Genomic DNA, 21,487 nt, shown 5'->3' with positions numbered 1-21,487 from the left:
TTCCTCAGCGGAATTGGCCATGGAGCTGTGTTCCCCAGTTCCATTAGTTCTGGGAACCACACTTGATTCTCCCATAGCGGGGATATCAGGAGTATCGAGCATTTGGTCTCCCTGACTCGCTTGATTACCTGTGGTAACAAGGCGACCGGGGAAAATGCATAGAGAGGGCGCCTGGGCCAGTTTTGGGCCAGTGCGTCCCTTTCTTTTGAAAAGAATATTGGGCAGTGAGCGTTGGTCTGTGACGCGAACAGGTCTACCTCTGCTCTGCCGAAAATGTCCCAGATATTTTGTACCATCATAGGATGCAGAGGCCACTCTCCTGGAGAGAGCTTGGCCCTGGATAGCATATCTGGGCCCACGTTCAGGATGCCCGGCACATGCGCCGCTCTCAGCGAGCGCAGGTTGTGCTGGCCCCATATGAGGAGGCGTCTTGCTATTGCAAGAAGGCTCCGGGACTTGAGGCCGCCCTGGCGATTTATATAGGACACCACTGAGGTGTTGTCTGTTCTGACTAGAACGTGGTAGTTCTTTAACACAGGGAGAAAGAACTGAAGGGCGTTTTCGACCGCTTTCATCTCTAGACAGTTTATGTATAGATGCCTTTCTGCATCTGTCCACAGGCCCATGGAAGGTCTCCCTTCGTACAGGGCGCCCCAACCCGTGTTGGAGGCATCTGTCGAGACTACTTTGATTTGTGAGGCGGCGCCTATGTTCACACCGGTCTGGTACCAGCCGATTTTCATTCACGGTTTCAGAGCTGCAACGCATTTCTGATTCGCCGTGAGATGAAGCGAACCTGCCTTCCAGGCTTTTGCTGGTACATGCCGTTTCAGCCACAGCTGAAAAGGGCGCATGTGTAACAGACCCAGCCGCAGCACCGTCGAGGCTGAGGCCATGAGACCCATCATCCTCTGAAACATTCTGAGGGGAAGATTCTTCCCTACAGTGAAGCGTTGGATTGCCGCCGCATGTTCTTGCGTCAGGCGCGCCCTCATAAGCCTGGAGTCCAGCTCTATCCCTAGAAAGTATATTCTCTGGCTGGGAGATAGAATGCTCTTGGTCCAGTTGACTCTGAGACCCAGCTGATCCAGATGGGCCAGCAGTAATGTCCTGTGTAATACCAGTTCTTCCTCCGACTGGGCTAAAATTAGCCAGTCGTCCAGATAATTCAGGACTCTCACGCCCCGTCGTCTGAGGGGCGCGAGCGCCACGTCCATGTACTTCGTAAATGTACGAAGGCGAATCTCAAGAATGTGGCGGGCTGCTATTTGGATCTGAAATAACTGATATAAACCAGTCCGCCGGTCGAATTTGAGCATGGATTTGTCTGGTTGTGATCATTTTGAATGAGCGTATCATCAGCGCTTTGTTCAAACGTCTGAGATCTAATATAGGACGGAGTCCGCATCTTTCTTTGGTACTAAGAAGTAACGGCTGTAAAACCCCGACTCGCTCTCGGCTAAGGGGACGTGTTCCAGCTCCCCTTTTCTCAGCAAATTCGCTATCTCGGTGCGAAGTAGGTGTGCTACTTCTAGATTCACCGATGTTTCGACCCGTGCTGTGAAGCGCGGCGGTCTGCGAGCGAATTGCAGCGAATAGCCCTGTTTCACTGTATTTAGTACCCACTCTGAAACCCCCGGTATCAATTTCCATGCTTTCGTGTGAATTGACAGGGGTAGAATGAAGTCTGGGTTCCAGTTGTTCACATTCGGGGACCCTGAGACCAAACCATGATGAAACAGTTTGTTTCGATTTTGGATGGGGTAGACAGTATTTTGTGCGGTAGCTCTGTGGCTAGCACCCCGGTCATAAGAACGGGAAGATGCTGCTTTACAGACACAACTGTGTGGGCTTGCGGCACGGGGCGCAGAGAGTTTCTCACAAAGTGTGTGCGCTGAGGGGCATACACGTGATCTGCACTTGAAACACTGTCAGCTCATGCTGGGTTCATACGCTGAGGCGATATGTGTGTGCGTAGCGCAGATACAGTCGTTTTCACGGGCAGGGGTGAGCGCTGTACAGCGGGCACATTTCCTACACTTAAACCATGAATGCCGTGAGCCGGTTCGACTGATATGGACCCTGTGGTGGTGTGAGACACTGCATAGGTAGTGCTTGTGTGCAGGGGTGAACACTGGGTAGTGGGCACTTTTCCTACACTTAGTGGTCGAGCGGCCTGAGCCAGCTTTATTGTATTTGACCCTGGATGAGTGTGACAACGCACAGAGAGGGTAGTGTTTATGTGCATGGGTGGGCACTGGGCAGCAGGCACCTTTTCTACATTCAAAACACCTTCGGCCTGAGCCGTAATATGACCAGACATAATGCTCTCTTTGAGATTTATGTGGGTCGCTGTAAAAACGGCGTTTGTGTGCAGGCGAGCGAGTTTTAGAACTGGCTCGTTGGCTGCTGAGTACACTCTTCGAGTCACTTCTGTTGAGGGAACTGAGAGAGCGGTTTGTGCTGATTTTGACGGTGTACCAGCCGCAGCGGGACTCAACCATTGGCGCTTTCCTAGGAGGGCTAGGAAGTTTTCAGAGGCTCAAAGCTGGGCGCGAGCCTGGGTCTGGGTCCCCGGGCAGGCGACGGTCTGCGGCGGCTCGAAGAGCGCGAGCGCTGGCGTGCATCCCGGGCCTGGTGCTGTTGCAGGGCGGGAGGTGGAGGCGGTGGGGGGGCTGTTCTTCGAGCGGGCGGCTGCTTTTTAGTACGGCCCGCTGCAGAACTGGAACGCCGCGGCAGAAAATGTCTCGTTGCCTGAGACGTTTTCTGCACCTCCGAAAATCGCTTCGCGAAGCCTTTGACTGAAGGACCAAAGAGACCAGTCGGAGAAATAGGAGCGTCCAGAAAGGTGGCACGGTCGGACTCGGACATGTCGGACAGCGTGAGCCACAAGTGACGCTCCGTGACGGCGAGAGAAGCCATGTTGCGGCCGATGGCCTGGGCGGCGGCTTTAGTAGCTCTGAGTACCAAGTCCGTCGCACTCCTCAGATCCGCCACACACTCCTTAATTGGTCCAGCCTCGTCCAGAGAGCGGAGGAGGTTGGCCTGAGGAATCTGCAAAACAGCCATGGAGTGCAATGCAGATGCGGCCTGACCGGCGGCGGCGTAGGCGCGACCGATCAAGGCTGCAGTGAAAAGGATATGGGCGCCGGATAGCGCAGCAGGTACGGCGAGCGAAGGAGGCGAATCCGGCCGGCATCCTCGAAACTCAAGCTCGTCCCGCTGAAAGGCTTTTCGACGGCACGGCTTCTTTCCGGAGATCCAGCGAAGTGAAGTCACTCGCTGAGGAATACCATTCACTCTTGCTGAAAAACCAAACTTTGTCCTCAGACATCACACACTCAGACAAGCCCTCACAAACACACACACTACAACATAGTCTTACACACTGGTGCAATAAATTCAAAACAACATTTCCAAAACTTTTAAGTTATGTTGCTTGTGCCCCCCCCCCCCCCCCCCCCACAAACCTTTTCACACGAAGAACACAAAAGACACAAACAATGGATACATTGGCACATTTTTTTATTCCTTAATGTACTGAACAGCACAATACACCAAACAAACAAACAACAAAAACAAAAAAATAGGATCCCGTCTTTGGTCTGGGTCAGGCCAGAGGATCTCGTCCACATCACAGGCTATATTGGTCCTATTGGCAGCGGGGGGGAATCCTCTAGTATGCCTGATCCACCACTAGCACGCATCAACTGAAATATTTGGCAGGCTTCTTCCATTTCATCGTCTCTGTGTAGAAAAATAGAAGTACTGATTACTGTAACTGTAACACATCCTTTTTACAAAATGGAAGCATTCAGAAAACTCTATCTGTATGTGAGGCAATCTGATGCATTTCTTTTTATTACAGTAGTGTAGAGCAACAGCTACAGTACATGTATGTGTTGTAACAGCACAGTGACTGCACTCAACAGTAACAGTAGAGAGCAGTCTGAAGCACATCTACTGTACCTGTTCTTCTCCATGAAGGTTCTTATGATCGAGGCGACGGTGAAGCGACTCAAGTTTGGCTGTACTCGTTGCCCAGCCTCCCTCAGTCATACCACGGACAAAGACATGAGCAACTAGAGTGGCACTGCTTGTCTCTTTCGCCTTGCCCTTCCCCTTCCCCTTCCCCTTCCCCTTCACCTTCACCTTCACCTTCACCTTCCTCTTCCTCCTCCTCCTCCACCTCCTCATCATCCACCTCCACCTCCTCATCCTCCTCATCCTCCTCCTCCTCCTCACCCTCCTCCACCTCCTCATCATCATCATCCTCCTCCACCTCCTCATCATCCTCCTCCACCTCCTCATCCTCCTCCTCCTCCTCACCCTCCTCCACCTCCTCATCATCATCATCCTCCTCCACCTCCTCATCATCCTCCTCCACCTCCTCATCCTCCTCCAAAAATAGGCGTCGGTTCTATTTCTAGCATGCACGCATTTACCGCGCGAGCTGCGCCTGAGACGCGGCAGTTTCTTACTGTAAAAAACTGTTCCAGCGGGTGGAGTTTACTGGTACTGAATATTACCTGTGTTTACTCCATGACTGATGACACCCAATCATAGAGCCGAGCGTGAGCCTCTGCGTCATCGTTTCTAAAGTCCTCCGTTTTGACCCGTCTTCACTAAAACGTCCTCCGGAGATTCAAAACGCAAAATGGGGTCGGCAGCGTTTCTAAACTTCTCCGTTTTAGGTCTTCGTTTTTGCCGTTTTAGTCTGGACGGGAGGTGCAAACGTAGCAAAAGGTCCCCGTTTCTAAACGAAAACGCAGTAGTGTGGATGGGGCCTTAGTGTTTCACTTGGGTAATTGTGTGCTAATTTAGCTGAAGCTGTGCTAACTTGAGTGAACAATATTGAATGCTAGTGCTTTCTAAATGATAACATGGTGTAGGCAATAAGAAATGAGGGGATTTGTGTGTAGAGTTTTGCAGTGACAGTTCAACAAATTTGAACCAGTCTTTGCCAAGTCTTTGATCTTTGCTAAAACTAGCACAGCAAAGAAGAGTGGGCCAAAATTCCTCCACAGTGATGTAAAAGACTCATTGCCAGTTTTAGCAAACACTTGTTTGCTGTTGTTATCGCCAAGGGTGGCAAAACCTTTTCACATAGAGCAGCTTTTTTCCCTTTAATAAATGAAATGATCATTTAAAAACTGCACTTAGTATTTACTCAGGTTATCTTTCAGTAATATTAAAATTGGTTTTGTAATCTGAATCATTTAAGTGTGACAAATATGTGAAAAAATAAATCAGAAAGGGGGCAAATACTTTTTCACATCACTGAATATGTTTGATGAAGGTTCTGGTTTAGTGCACAAGACAATTTATTTTATGCTCTTTTTCTTTCAGAGATGCGATGACAGAGGCACTTCAGAAGCTGCGGTGCGCAAAACTCAGACGCAAGTTTTCCGTTATCAAACCGGCCAAAAGGTGCGTGAGAATGAAGATCAACCAGCGATCCTGATATTTCAGAGAATTACCTTCTTAAAAGAACATTCACGCTGCTCGATTCTGTACAATAAAAGTGAATGAGAACATATATGTGCAATTTCTGACTTCCGATTATAAACTCGTTTAATTGTCCGATACTCAGCAGATGACGTTCAAAAAAACAAAAAAAACAAAAACATTTTGTGAGAAAAGAAATCATAAAAGTAGTTAGTTTTAAAAATCATGTAAATTCAGTACTTGTATAGGCCTACTGCAAATATAATTGTAACTCAAATGCGGCGTATTGTGAAACAGATTAGAAAACTCTTAACTATTTCACGTGGAAAACTGTAATGCTTTGATGGAAGTGTTTGATTGTTGCGCTCTAAAAACACTGTGCTTTTTTACCCCAAATTGTATCACATTAGATATTCTTACATTACTGAAAAACTTGATTTAATTTGACTACTTTGAACTAAAATCATTGACAGTCTTGCAATTGAGGAAGTGTAATTTGTCTATTACCCTTCAAATGTAAATAATGAAGCGTTATCTTTTATCTATCTTTTCTTTTCATCCTGGCAGACACTGTGCTATGTTCATCATCAGCTGAAATGCATTTCACTTACACGCCTCTGCAAACATTTGAATCTTTGTATTTGCTTTAAATGTGAACTTTAAATGTGAAGTTTATCATTAACTATATACTTAGCTTTGTGTGCCAACATACACATGCAATTCACCCAATCTATAGACCTGTGGTCCAGTTAATGTAGTTCCGACGGTGAGTCACAAAGATCACAAGACACCCCCCTCCACACGAATAAATATTAGTGATAAAATAAATATCACTAATAATGGGTATTCAGATGAGAATCTCTGGGAAAACAAATAAATACTGGCTATATAAGAGGATTTTACGGTACAAAATATTTACCTCTAAATTATGCACCATTTATCATCTGTAATACCATAGTGTAACCACTAGATGGCTGTATAACCATATAAATATATAAACCTGGCTGTAATCCATAGTTGCTGGAAACATTATTTTCAGTTATAATAATAATACTTTAGTTGTATTAGGTTTTGCATTTGTATAAATATTTTGACATTATTAAAGACTACTTTTTCAATGTTTACATTATTGTTTCAGTCAAATCTGGACACAGAGAAAGCATTTTGTTACTCACACTAGCTATATATAATAGCTTGATCCGCCACACAAGAGCAATCAGAACCATTGAACATTGCGATGAGATCTGGTCTGTGGTCTCTCCTCCAGATGGAAAAACTCTGCATCGCAAATCAATCAGCGATTGACAAATTCAGATTCAAGTAACTATATTGGCATTGTCAAATTTACAGACAATGAGCAGTGTAAGGCAGTGATTGACAGTGCTCTGATCCAATGGCGTTGTGCTTTGTCCCTGTTCTTGACATGCGGCAGTTTAGAAAACAAGCGCTCGCCACTAGCATTGGAGACCTGAAACTGACTTAGGAAGGGGTGATATAACATTAATCTGCCCCTGCGTCTGAGGGAGTAAATAATGAGAATGATTGTTTTCAAACATCTCATGTGTTTCTTTCTATAGGATAGACATGAAGAGTTTTACCCAGGAACTCTCCGATTTCTTAAACTGCCCTTACAAACCGAACACGACTGAACAGGACATAAACAGGTGTGTAATTTAAAGGGGTGGTATAATGCCCTTTTCACAAGAAGTAAAATAAGTCTCTGATGTCCCCAGAGTGTGTGTGTGAAGTTTTAGCCCTAAATACCCCACAGATATTTTTATATAGCATGTTAAAGTTGTTACTTTTTGAGGGTGAGCAAAAACACCTCGTTTTGTGTCTGTTCCTTTAAATGCAAATGAGCTGCTCCTCCCGGCACAGGGGGCGGAGCGTCAAGAGCTTGTGTCCTTTTACCTCACACACACACACACACACACACACACACACACACACACTGAACATTTCAAAAACTTTTAGCCTTTTATGTTCAATCCGGAGTCAGAAAGATGGAGAGACTCGAGAAGAAGTGACAACATTTCTGAATGGTTAGTTGATGAATTTATGAAGCTGATGTGTAGTTATCTTCTAGTCATTGATTGGCATATTCTGTCATGATAATCTATAAATCGTGTTCAGGGGGCGGGGTTTATGTAAATTCTAGGGTTGGTGATGTCACTAACCCGGGAGGAATGTTGTGTAGTCTCTACCAGCCGTTTGTTGTAGTTCTTAAAAAGCGATTTCTGTAAAAGCAAATATCTCCCTTTGCTCTGAACTTTGAGCGTTGTAACTTTGCAGATGTTGTTTATGCTCAAACAGCAACATTACACACTAACTAAAGTTAGAAAAGTTAAATCATAATCAACCACCCCTTTAATCTCCAATCCAGTTATGCTATACTTTATTTGATAACAGGTTATTAAATTAGATGTGTGTCATAGTTCTCCTAGTCATGTAAACTGATCAAGAGGTATAGTGACAGCTTAACGCTCTTGTAAAACGAGTCCTCGTAAACATTTCATTTTTAAATTCTCTCTCTCTCTCTCTCTCTCTCTCTCTCTCTCTCTCTCTCTCTCTCTCCCTCCATCTCTCTCTCTCCCTCTCTCTCTCTCCCTCCATCTCTCTCTCTCTCTCTCTCTCTCTCTCTCTCTCTCTCTCTCTGTGTTTATGACAGAATCCGGCTGCAGTTTTGTTGTAACGCCACAGGATCATTCATCCTCACCCAACGCAACACAGCCATCAATCAATCCATCCAATATGAAACAAGCACAACAAGCACATACAACATTAATGCAGCACTCCACAGTATGCTGCCCAAGGTGTGTGTGTGTGTGTGTGAGAGAGGAAGAGAGAGTGAGTGTGTGTGTTATTGTGAGTGTCCTCACTTATATAGTGAAATATTATGACGACTGGCTAGTGAGGACATTTCACTGGTCCTCACTAGTTAAAAACGTTTATAAATTGGCCAAAACATGTTTTCATTTTAATCTAGCATTTTGTACATGTTTCTGTGATGTTTTAACGGTAGGGCTTGGGTTAGGCCATAGAAAATATAAACCTAATGGAAATCGTCTAGGTTATGACTGTAACCTTGGCTCCCTGAAAAGGGAACGAGACACTGTGTCGAGAATTGCCGTGGCATGATTGCTTTGTGAAGCACATGTGAAATCAGTCCAATGGCGTGACGGGATGTCATAGGCGGGTGACGTCAGGACCAGGAAAACATCAAGTATCCCCAAAATCAAGCAGCGCTGGATTCTGATAGGATGAAGCAAGTCGCTCACAGGCATGCAGGAAAGTATGGCAGGTCGACGCAGAATCTCGTTCCCTTTTACAGTCGTAACCGAGACGCTCCCTTTCAAGGAAACTCGCGCTGCATTGAGAATTTATGTCCACACCACCATAATAACAAATGCCTGTCTTGTGTGAAATCGAGAAGAGCCGCACTAAGACGAGACAGCTGGATGCATGAGGGAAAACCTCAGTGGACAGTGTGCCATCTCTCAAGACGCAAACACCTAGTCGAACACCCTTCATATCTGCTCCACCACCTTGGGGTGGGGTCTCCATTGCTCAGGGCTCAGCCCCTGCCTCGACAGGACATCTGCTCCCTGGGATATAAGCAGCCCTGATGGAGAGCAGCTTTCCTTGAGCCCACAAGAGGATCTGGTGTGCACATTTGCAAAGTGGACACGAATGCAAAGTGGACACCCCCCCTGATGGTTTATAAAGGGAACCACCACTGTGTTGTTTGTGCAGACAAGAACATGGTGGCCCTTGAGGTCTGAGAGGATGTACTTTAGAGAAAGAAACACATCCATCACCTCAGAGCTGATGTCCTCTCCACAGACCTTGAGTGGAGCGACCATCTAGGACTGCTCCCCAGCCTGTGAAGGACACATCCGTAGTTAGCATTACGCAATGACAAGGTGAAGGGACTAGAGCTACCTCTACCTTGATCATGCGAATCGGACTGACCCTCGGGGGAAAACCCCCTGGTCTTGAGCCTTGGGTGGCGAGCTTGAAGATGAGACCTGAGAGTGGCGTGGGAGAAACTGCTGGTTTGCCTCCTGAAACCTCTCGATGACTGTATTGACTCGTTGAAGAAGCCAGGAGGTGAAAGCGGGGCGTCCATGAGGAAACTTTAATCTTTATCATTGATCCCTGAGAGGTTTAACCAAAGATGCCCCTCCACTGGCACCAAGGCTGCCATAGAACGGCTGATAGATTTAGCCGTCTCCTTGGTGGCCTGGAGAGAATGATCTGTGGCCCGGCGCAGCTCTCTCAAGATCTAGGTCTCCTAGCAGGTATAAGCCAAATAAGCTTTACCCACCAAAGTTGCTGTTGTTCTGACCGGCTTGGTGGGTAACACCGGGGCCTTCAGGGACGATGCTGACTCGGGGGAGAGATAGCTGGATTTAGATATCTGAGAACTATACACACGATAAGAGACTGGTTGCGACCGTGAGGGCAGGAAGCGTAAGTCCAACTTGCTTTTAGGACAAATGTCCTTCTTCTCGGCAGGCCAGTCGATGTTTTGAGTCACAACCTCCATGAGCTCCTCATAAGCAGAAGTGTGAGACAATATGTGTAACAATATCCAACTCCTCAGAGCTGGATAACTGCAGCACCGGAGCCTTACTCGGGGTGGAAGAAACCACAGCGCATACTTCCTGACTAGTGTTGTCAAAAGACCCGGTACTTCGGTACCAAGTCGGTACTAAATTTTTTTTAAACGTCAAGGTACCAGGTTTTCTCAAACCCGGTACTTGATGCGCGTGCATGTCCGAAGCGCGTGCAGTTGCGTCCTCTTCATAAAAGCGCTGAGACATGGCGACCGGCGGTGCTGCTGATGTGGTGCTGATGTTTTTGCGTGTGCAGATTCGTTATTTCAAATGGCGCGCAGCAAGCGCGCTCATAATAGAAGCGACGCGCTCGTTTTTCCATGTGCGCCTATGTTCATGGATGCATAGCAACGACAGACGCCACGGGAGAACAAGCGCTTGTGGAAAGGAGAAAGCGGTGCGAACTGCACTCTCCAAGATGACGAGGAAGTATTAGCAAAGGATTAATTGATTTCTAGCCCTTGCATTAGCTTTACTACTAGATATACAGTGCTATGCATAAATTTAGACACCCATGCTAAAGTTGACTAAAAAGAGGAATAAAAAATCATCTTTTGGAAATTGAACTTAATGCCTTAATTCAAAAAATGAGGAAAAATCCAACCTTTAAGGACACCAATTTTATTTGTGAATGAATAATGTATCGTAAATAAAGCCAATCTCTAGGTATGGTGAAGGCTATGTGATGATGTGGGGCTATTTTAATTCCAAAGGCCAAGGGAACTTTTTTCAGGATGCATAGTATCCTGGATCCATGAAGTAACTGGCCTTTAAAAATAAAAATCTGCCTGCCTCTATGGGAATTTAACATAGGGGTGTCCAGACTTATGCACCCTGTATTTAAGGAAGAACATTTATTTATTTACGATACATTATTCATTCACAAAGAAAATTGGTGTCCTTAAAGGTTGGATTTTTCCTCATTTTTTAAATTAAGGCATTAAGTTCAATTTCCAAAAGATGATTTTTTATTCCTCTTTTTAGTCAACTTTAGCATGGGTGCCTAAACTTATGCATAGCACTGTATATATGGAGATGAGAAATAAAAAGCCGTCATCAATATCAGTGCGTCAGAAAAGCAGTTCTAGGCTTATGTATAACTCCTAGCAGGTTTAAAAAGCCCTTTTAAAATTAAATATGAATGCAGTTTTGGATTAAATAAAAGTACAGTCAAGTCAAATAAAACACGTTTTGTCTCCTGTATAGTTTGGTAAGATACCATTCATTAACATCACTTAATGCGTTATCTAACATAACACATTGAGTGAACAATATATTTTCACAAACATTAATTAATGTTTGTGAATGTTATTTAATACAAACACTTGATTGGTCATGTTTGTTCACTTCATTCATTGTGCATTAAATAATGTTAACATAAATAATGTTAACTTTTGATTTTAAAAATGTATTTTTAAATTAACCCCTAAAGGAGAATAATTGCGACAGTATATAACTATTGTTTATTGTTAGGTCATTTTATCTAATGTTATCTAATAAATGGAATCTTATTGTAAAGTGTTTTTAGTACTACAATTTCCATCTTTGTAACTGTGGTATACACTTTAATATAATTATGTAAATTTAATCTAAATTAAGCTTTGGTACCGAGAACCGTGGATTTTCACTGGTATTGGTACCGAATACTGAAATTTTGGTACCGTGACAACACTATTCCTGACCCTAAGAAAAGGCACTGAATCCAGCAGGTGAGGGCAGAGAAATGCCTGTCTCTAGATCCCCATCTACAGACCCCCGACCTGAATCGCCCCTCCGCCTCGGCAGCAGCAGGACCAGAGCCGCAAGGAACACGAGTTTGAGCAGAGCGTCCGTAATGGAAGCTTTTCACAATGCTCAAAGCCAACCCCCTCAAGAGCTAACTATGCATGCTCCACTCTCAAACAAACTACGCATAAATCATGTGTATCCCCAGCCGTGATGTAGCGAGGGCAGGGAGGAACGCACAATTTCAAATGTTGTTTGTTCGCCATCATTATAACTCTTATTTATCAGAGACAGTAACACCAAATAAGACAATCAATTTCACAGAGAGTGCTTGCTGAAGACATAGAAGCTAGCGCTTCTTGGTTTGGGTATGACAGTTTCCCGGTCGTGATGTCACCCACCTATGATGTTGTCATGCCATTGGACTAATTTCACATGTGCTTCACGACGCAATCACACAGATGCGTTCCAACAGAGTCAATTCTTGATGCAACGCAAGTTCCCTTGCAATGGAACTATGAAATGTCATCGTTAATGTAGTGTGTGTGTGTGCGTGTGTGTGTGTGTGTGTGTGTGTGTGTGTGTGTGTGTGTGTGTGTGTGTGTGTGTGTGCCCGTGTGTGTGCAGGACTTCCCCTGGTCCGGTCGGCGTCTGGGTCGGTGTGCTGTGGTCGGTAGCGGGGGGATTTTGAAAAACAGCAGATGTGGACATGAGATTGACAGCACAGACTTCGTCATACGGTAAACACATCCCTTCATTCCTTGCTCCCACACTGGCTACAACAATACACTCAACCAGAGTGATTTATATGGAAAACAGGTGAAAGAATATAGCTGTAAGCTGTAAGTTCTTAGAAAATATGTTTTGACTGAAGATCGGTGAAAATTGTTCAGGTAAATATGGTTTAAAAATGATTTTAAACACAAACCTTGGTTTGGAAATTCTGTAACTAAGCATAATGTGTCACAGAGATGACAGACTGTATATGGATATTGAAGAGAGACTCAAGGTGAGAATGAACATTTTTAGACATACTTGGCCAGGGGTGGGCTGGGGTGCGTTTCCCAAAGCCAACTATGGTCGCAAGTTCTGTCATTATCAATAGAGTTCAATGGAACTTGCGACCATAGTTGGCCAATGATGCTTTTGGGAAACGCACCCCTGTTCGTGGAGATCTGCCTTCCTGCAGAGTTCAGATCCAACCCTGATCAACTTCCCAAGCCAACTTAATAATAAGTATACAAGAGAACACTAGTGATGCCTTGCCTTTGGCAAGCACCACTAATAATAAGAAATCAATAAGTGCCATCACACCTTCTGTTCTTGGCCCCTAAAAACCCCACAGACGCACGTTAGAGGAGGGGCCTGAGCCACATCTGCAGACCAGAAGATCACATAGACTTTGAACTCTTTTAAATCTAGTTTATGAATAGTTAAAATGGTTAATCACTGTACAGTTTTTTTAATAGTTTTGTGGATTTACACAGAAACCACAGGACACGCCATCTCTTATCAGCTCAGCTGAGGGGTTTATATTCAACCGGCTATATCTGCTGTTACTGTGCAATAGGTGATGGTACATTCTTAGAGCAAATTCTTTTGAAAATGCTTATCTATGTAGCCTAATAAAACAGACAGAGAAGATAATGTATATGCACAGTGTTAAGCATTGACATTTCCCTGTGAACACATCACATACTTCAGGAAGTCACACTAGCAATGACTGTGAACATGAAATTCACTCATGACTAACGAGCAGAACAAGGCGACTGATGCTTTAATCCAGAGTACTCGAAGGACAAATGTTAGAGTTTGTTGTGTTTGTCAGTAGGAGATCATTTTAAAATGACAACCCTGTTAATATGATTTTATAGTAAAGTGATTATTGAAAATGATCAATAATCAGCATCAGATTCTCTTTCTAATAAACACATTGAAGGATAATGACTTATAAATGTAGATCCCAACATTAATTTAGCTTGGACGACACACCATTTATGTTTTAGATCCTATGGTTTACTTTTAAAAGGTTGAAGCTGCACCTGTTTCACAGAAATCAAAGAGTTATTTTCCTCTTTCAGGTTTAATTTGGCAGCGGTTAATGACAGTGATGTTGGACTGAAGACGGACCTGATAACCATCAACCCCAGTCAGATTAATAGAGAGTCAGTATCCACACACACACACACACACACACACACTCCTCTCAGTGAGATTATTTTAAATTATTATAATATTAGACACTTTTATTCTCATATGTTCAACACATCTATACATGCATACAGTTGGATTTATTTTTATTTTTTTCAGTATTGTTTAGATAATGTGGTAACACTTTACAATAAGGTTCATTAGTTAACATTAGTTTACTACCTTAGCTAACATGAACTAAGAAAGAACAATACTTCTACAGCATTTGTTAATCTTAGTTAATATTAGTTTCAATGTTTACTAATACATTTTTAAAATCAAAGGTTGTATTTGTTAACATTATCTAATGCACTGTGAACTAACATGAACAAACAATGAACAGCTGTATTTTTATTAACCAACATTAACAGAGATGACTAAATACGGTAACACTTTATTTTACAGTGTCTTTGTTACATATGTTACATGTACTTACCATAGTAATAACAGTAAATTATGCATAATTACATGTAATTAACCCTCAACTAAACCCTAACCCTTGTTGTGAACTTAGAATCGAAAGACCAGGAGACTTGGTTGTTTCTTCAGCAGGATTCTTTATTGAGAACACGAGCTGTCGGTAGCTGCAGTCACCAAGTCTGAATCAGTGAGATGTTCTCTTACAGTTTATATACATTTTAGAGGCAGGAACCAAAAAGACAGGTTTAGGAACCGGTTCTAGACTGAGAGTGCTGCCCACCATAATTCACTCAGCATATCTATTCAAATGCTGAGACCCGAGTACAGGACTGGCTGGACTTTCTTGTTAAAACACAAACTCCAAGAGTCATTAAGAGTTTCAGTAAAACAGGACTGACCAGAGTATTTTGCTAGAAAACTCTGCTAATAATCTAAATTCAATGTAAACCTATATTAAACCTTTTAAAAATGTGGAATCCCACATTTGCCCCTTTGAGAGTCTTAAAAACTCTCACAAAATACAAATTTAGACACTTAAAAGTTAATTCTTGTAACTTGTGTAAGTTACAGGCACATAGCAAGTTCAATCTTGTAACTTGTGTAAGTTACAGGCACATAGCAAGTTCAATCTTGTAACTTGTGTAAGTTACAGGCACATAGCGTGATCTGTGTTGTTCATCTGTAATTGCATGCTGACACAGAAACAAACCATGCAATTAGGGTCTGTGAAGTTCTTACGGGTAATATTCTTTTATGGTTGGACCAGTTATTTTTTCGTGAGAGGCGTGACTCATTTGTTGAATGAAACACTTGATACTGTGGAAGCATACGTAGAACGCCAGTAGGAGAAATAACAGCAGCATTGCTATTTCTTTAATCCACAGCTAGGGTTTACCAATCAAGTTTCCGAACCATGAAGAATTGTCTTCAGTCATCTGGTGTAATTTTGTTGAAAGATCAAGAATGTCTTGTTGTATTTTGTTCAAGTTCTCTGTTGGATCCATTAACCCGGTGCAGCACTCAGGTACACCATACGATGCGATTAATGCTCCAAGAGTTCTTGACCACCACGTTTGAACACAAGTGAGTCCTGGAATGCAGCCATCTTTGTTGATAGAAGGAGCTGAATTTTGTAGCTGTGGAGAGCTTGGGGTGGAGTGTGTATTTTCTCTGATAGCTGGTAGAACATAAACCAGGGTGCACCTGCCGTTGAATTGGCTGGGTAGGATGCTGTAGACAGAGATAGGGTGTGCAACCCATGGGATTCCGGCTCCTACTGAAGGTGCATGTGGCATGCAAAACGTGCTTTCCAGCAAACAAGGCATTTCTTGACATATTCATCAGCTCTAAGAATATGTTGTTTCTGGGGTCCACACATTGTGCGATGTCCATGATGGTTAGTAGTAGTACTGTACGACAATCTTGATCATGATGAGGGATGACTGAAGTTCCCGTAGGTGAGTCTGCGTTGAGTATTTTTTCTTCTGTGTTGGTTGAAGTCTCTGCAGTTGGTCTAGTTGTTTTCTGGAGGTTGGGTCTTCATATGCAGGTGTGTAGGTCAGTGCATATGGTTAAAAACAAACAAACAAAGAACAACTGCAACAGACCAGTATTCATTGTAAAGACTACAAACTTTAGGGTTGTATCCTCTGTTCAATCTGTATCTGCTAATTGTGGTTCCCTCTTTCCCTATTTCTTAATTCATGAATATCTTTACCACACAAACAAACACTAAAAAAACTCCCCTGATCAACAGAGGATACACTTGTTAACACAGCTTAACTATTGTTAACTCTCCAAATGACCAACACTTCACACTTAACCTCCCTGCCTACAAAAAAACAGAGGATAAACCAAAATATTAGCAATTTACGCTAAAATCTTCCCTGCCTACAAAAACAGAGGATCAACCGAAATAACTAGCACGTAAAGCTAATTCTTCTCTGCCTAAAGCAAAGGGTACACAATATTAACCTGTAATGTTAATCTTCCCTGACGGGCAGAGGGTATCTTTCATCTCTAAAAAAACTTTTTTTAGAGGATAACTTAGTTAACAAAACCCTGCAGCTGTCTGTTAACTCTTCTCTGAACGGCGCAGAGGATAAACACATATACTGGTCTGTAGCGGTTCTTTGAATGGAGTGAAACTCACCAACCCTTGGTTGTAAAGGAAGATTCTGGAACTCAGTCAGGCTTTGAGATCTTTGAGCTTGAAGTTTCAATCTGGAGGAAGCTGGAAAAATTCAGTCTGGTAATCTTTGTTTAGCTGGAAGTTTCTCTCTGGATTCCAAAAGATGCAGTCTGTAAAGCAGATATTTTGTTGAGCTTGCTGTTTCAATCTGGATTCAGGTCTTTGAGCTTGAAGTTCTTTGAGTTTCCTTTTTCTCCATCCGGGTCACGGCACCAAGTTGTTGTGAACTTAGAATCAAAAGACCAGGAGACTTGGTTGTTTCTTCAGGAGGATTCTTTATTGAGAACACGAGCTGTCGGTAGCTGCAGTCACCAAGTCTGAATCAGTGAGATGTTCTCTTACAGTTTATATACATTTAGGGGCAAGAACCGAAAAAGACAGGTTTAGGAACCGGTTCTAGACTGAGAGCATTGCCCACCCTAATCCACTCAGCATATCTATTCAAACACTGAGACCCGAGTACAGGACTGGCTGGACTTTCTTGCTAAAACACAAACTCCAAGAGTTTCAGTAAAACAGTCTTTTGCTAGAAAACTCTGCTAACAATCTAAATTCAATGTAAACCAATTAAACCTTTTAATAAATTTGGAATCCCACACCCTATAGTAAGTACATGTAGTTGCTTAATATTACTCAGTACTTAAATATATAATTACACTGTATCAATGACACCTTAAAATAAAGTGTCAATACTGTAAGAAATGCATTGCTCATAGTTAATACATTAACTAATGTTAACTAATGAACTTAATTGTAAAGTGTTACCAATATTGTGTGTGTGTGTGTGTCTATAGATATAAAAACCTGGAGAAGGATCCGGATCCGTTGGTGGAGCGGGTCAGTGTGTACGGAAACGCCTCCCTCATTATTCCTGCCTTCGCCTACACGTTCTGCACATCAGTGTCAATCAAAACACTCAAAGTCCTCCAGCCAATCAGACCTCAGCAGCCGGTGGTGTTCTTCAGCCCCTCTTACCTGCGGACACTGGACCGGTTCTGGAAGGGGCGTGGCCTACAGGAGGTGCGCCTCTCCTCTGGGTTTATTTTAATCAGCACTGCACTGGAACTGTGTGAGCATGTTCACGTCTACGGATTCTGGCCGTTCGACAGCGACCTGCAGGAGCGTCCGGTTCCGTACCATTATTACGACCAGATGATGCCGCACCCCTACATGCACAAGATGCCGGAAGAGTTTGTGCGGCTACTGCAGCTCCACAGCCAGGGGGCGCTGACACTGCACCTGCAGCCCTGCTCCTCACAAACACACACTCGGACTCTGTCCGAAAACACCCCGGATAACGGGCACAGCCATTTGTAGTGGTCTCCGAACCCGTAGCGCAGGGTCTCCACGGGTCCTTAGTCTTAAAGGTGGTATATCATGAAAATCTGTCTTTTTCCGTGTTTAAGTGCTATAATCGGGTCCCCAGTGCATCTGTCAACCCAGAAAACATGAAAAGTGAAACCCAGTATCTTTGTTCTGGTGAGCCTTTCTCTGCAAGCATGTCCAAAAAAAGCCGATCAGATTTCGCTCCCCTTCTGATGTATGAAGAGGATCTTATTATAATATTACCGGCCCTTAAAGGCACACTATGCAGTTTCCGTTTTTTCTCAAACAGCGCCCCCTAGAGTCGCTGTGGAGTACTTGTATTTAACGTTACTGTCTTAAATACCACTCACGCAGAGCCGTCTCTGCACTCTTCCGACCGCGCTTTCTTCGTTTTCTTCGTCGACTCTGCCATGATTCACGTCTGGAATGCGTGCTAGTGTCTCCATAGAGGCTCTTCACATGTTGTTGATGTATGTGACGTCGTGCCGTAAAGCAAGTCGTGATTCTCGTGAGATTTGGCGGGGCGCCACCTCTCAAACCTGCATTGCTGTCAAGCCCCCCCCCCCCGCTTTGCCATCGGGATGATTCGCCCTACTTCTATGTTTACCATCAAAATGATTTTGAAGCTGTTATATTAAGGTACAAATATTGCATAGTGTGCCTTTAATCTGCACGTTTACACCCACGGCACCGCCATTTGGTTTTCGCAAGCGACAACAATGTAACAAAGTTCGAGCAGAGCCTGAAACTGTTCTGTGGTTGAGCACAGACGAGCACTGAACACTATTGACCAGAACATGTCACCGCTGTCTTATAAAGACCTCAGGAACTGTGGACACTTGTGGAGAAGTTAAACATGATGATGAGATGATCAGTGTAACTCCACAACAACTACAGAAATGTCTCCACTAACATTCAGAAGCTCTTCCTGAGTCTCTCCGTAAGGCTGCACTCGCTACTGGTTATTCTGGGATTCTGGATGAGGGAGATTGGCCTGTTTTGTTATTGCCGGATTTTCTGAAGCTTGAGTAAAGGCTCCGCCCTCTTCTGAACGGAGGCGGAGCTAAAGCTCATTTGTACTTAAAGGGACACACGCAAGTTTTTGCTCACACCCAAAAAGGGGCAAATTTGACAAACTATAATAAATTATCTGGTATTTTGAGCTGAAATTTCACAGACACATTCTGGAGACACCATAGATTTATATTACATCTGGTGAAAAGGGGCATAATATGTCACCTTTAAATCAAATTTAAGGCCATAAAAAGTCTTAAATATCTTAAATGCTATAAGAAAAGTATTAATTATAATTTCAAGCACTTTTAAATTTGGAGACGTAAAAACAGGAATCGAGATATGGCTTAATATTAAAGCTAAACTTCAAAAGGCAATGATTTAGCTGTAAAACGAGGTATAAGTAAATACGAGGCACTGTTGCACATTCTGCAGGCTCACGTTTTCAGATCAGTTCACAATCAATGTGATACTGTTGATGAATTATGAAAATGTTTACCTATGGAGTTTATATCATTCCTGGAAACTCGTCACATTTCTAAAAAAAAAAGCAGCTGCATTGTTTACAGGGTTTACCAGGGTAACTGCTATATTTCTGCAATTTTTTATTTCATTAAGCTGATGGATCTAAAAAAAAGCTACTGTGCATTCTAAAACTGTAAACAATTAGGATAAGATATTTATAAAATCATATTTATATGGATATAAATATAAAAATGGCTTAAAGGTTGAAATGTGAGATTTATTGTTATATAAAACTTGTTTAAATCGTTGTTTTTTCAGTACTTTTGTGGTTTCGATGTTACCACACACACTGCTCTACTCCGCCTGGATGGTATAATCTGATTTAAAATGGTCTTTAAAAAGGTCTTAAAAAGCATTAAATGTGATTTTAAAACCCTTGCAGAGACCCTGCTGATATTATTGAGTGCGCTAACCAAACACTGTGAGGGTCGCGCTTAATTCCTGTGTCGGCAGAAGATGGCGTACGCATTGTTCACACATTCAAGTGTACCAAATTAATTGACTAATGTAGGGAATAGGAGAGTAGGGGATAGGGAGCGATTTTGCATACAGCCATTGTTTATTTGTGATTTTAGATGAAAATTTTATTTAAAATAAGTATATAAAAATTAAAGTAATGTGCGAAATAGTTCTGTGCCCCCACAGACACGCGCAACACTCTTTTATAGCCATGGATATGTTATGTAATGGTCTCGACATATTAGCGATATTTCAACGAAATTTCATGGACCAAAAAAGCTTAGAGTAGCGTCAATAGCGTAGCGATATATAAAGCACAGTTCACACATAAGCCACTCACTTTCACCCTTTTGTTGGTCAGTGTGGTGAGTTCGCGTGAGCTTGTACATGAGGGAATATTATCTGTGCGGACCATTTTCGCCCTAACGGCAAACTCCCGAACTCGCAAATTCCTACTAAAGGCCAATTTATACTTCTGCGTCGGGTGCGCGCAGTAGGTACGCCGTATCATACGCATAGCCGTACCCTGACGCACACCTCCTCAAAAATGTAACTACACGTCGACGCGGACCGCAAGATCTGTGATTGGTCGGCTTGGTAGCATCGCATTTCCTCCTATGCATTTCGGCCATGTTCTTCTGCACCGCCCGGCATTTTTAAATTCGGTTCAACCGTCAACAGGTTCACGGATCGCACGTACCATCTCCTCCGACACCTTCTCTCGTTTCTGCCTTTTAGTTTTAGTAATTTCACTAAAATTAACTGTTTTTCCACCTCGATAAGCTTCAACTCCAACATGATCCGCGCTCCGCCCTGTCCCAAATGGCACACTCCGGACTCGTGGACTTCCTCAGAGTCCACACTTTGGTGACGTCATGTAGTGCAGGCTTATAGGGCCCTTGGCGTGAGTCCACGAGGGCGCATTGAGAGGTATTTTTGGGACAGACTCGATCGTCACGCCGGAAATAACGGCCTGGTTGTTGTTGGACAGGAGAAATCACATTTGTGCGCTCCGACGTCTCATCTCCACGTCCACTACACCGCCTAATTTTACAGTTCTATAATTTGATATTGTACATGCCATCTAGATGGGCATTAGACAATAGATACATCATGCTTATTTAAATGATGTATACAGTTGTACATAATAATACATAATGTTCCATTTGAACTAAGATTACAATTTTAACACATAATGAAAATGTGCATGAGTTTCAGATGAATTTACAGGTTTCAATATTCATACTATGTTTACATATGACTCAGTAAAGCCCTGACATTCGGTTCTATTTATTTAATGAATCATAATGTGATCGTATTATTCAACGCACTATTATTATGTTTGAGACATCAACCACTGGTCGATGACCATAATGTCTGTATAAACTGTAGGTAAATGTACATCTAGGTCATAAAAACCGTAATATTTTCTTCTCAGCATGTCAACAATTGTCCGTGAGTGAAATCTCCTCCCATCTGCTGTCTGATTGGCCTTTTGCAAGGATTCCTGGGTAGTTAAAGTGTGAGGAGATTGCATCTATGCAGAACACTGCTTCAAGGGTACAGAGGG

At 43.1% G+C, this 21,487-nt stretch overlaps 1 protein-coding gene across 2 annotated transcripts in view; it reads left to right on the top strand.

Annotated features, from left to right (window-relative positions):
* LOC307145299 (alpha-2,8-sialyltransferase 8E-like) overlaps positions 1 to 19,823 on the top strand; it is a 29,431-nt gene extending 9,608 nt beyond the window's left edge. Inside the window, exons 2-7 of one of the 2 annotated variants that reach the window (XM_079848327.1) lie at positions 5,350 to 5,430; positions 7,026 to 7,112; positions 8,117 to 8,261; positions 12,420 to 12,532; positions 13,874 to 13,957; positions 17,388 to 19,823. In XM_079848327.1, the coding sequence (XP_079704453.1) occupies positions 5,357 to 5,430; positions 7,026 to 7,112; positions 8,117 to 8,261; positions 12,420 to 12,532; positions 13,874 to 13,957; positions 17,388 to 17,910 (1,026 nt within the window). In that variant the 5' untranslated portion in view covers positions 5,350 to 5,356 and the 3' untranslated portion in view covers positions 17,911 to 19,823. Of the gene's footprint in view, positions 1 to 5,347; positions 5,431 to 7,025; positions 7,113 to 8,116; positions 8,262 to 12,419; positions 12,533 to 13,873; positions 13,958 to 17,387 lie in introns of those variants that run through there. The other variant, XM_079848328.1, reaches the window with a different exon arrangement.
* Positions 19,824 to 21,487: the final 1,664 nt, after the last annotated feature.

The sequence above is a fragment of the Squalius cephalus genome, assembly GCF_949319135.1.
Source record: "Squalius cephalus genome assembly, chromosome: 18".
NCBI classification, from domain to species: domain Eukaryota; kingdom Metazoa; phylum Chordata; class Actinopteri; order Cypriniformes; family Leuciscidae; genus Squalius; species Squalius cephalus.
This window is presented reverse-complemented; position numbering and strand designations above follow the sequence as displayed.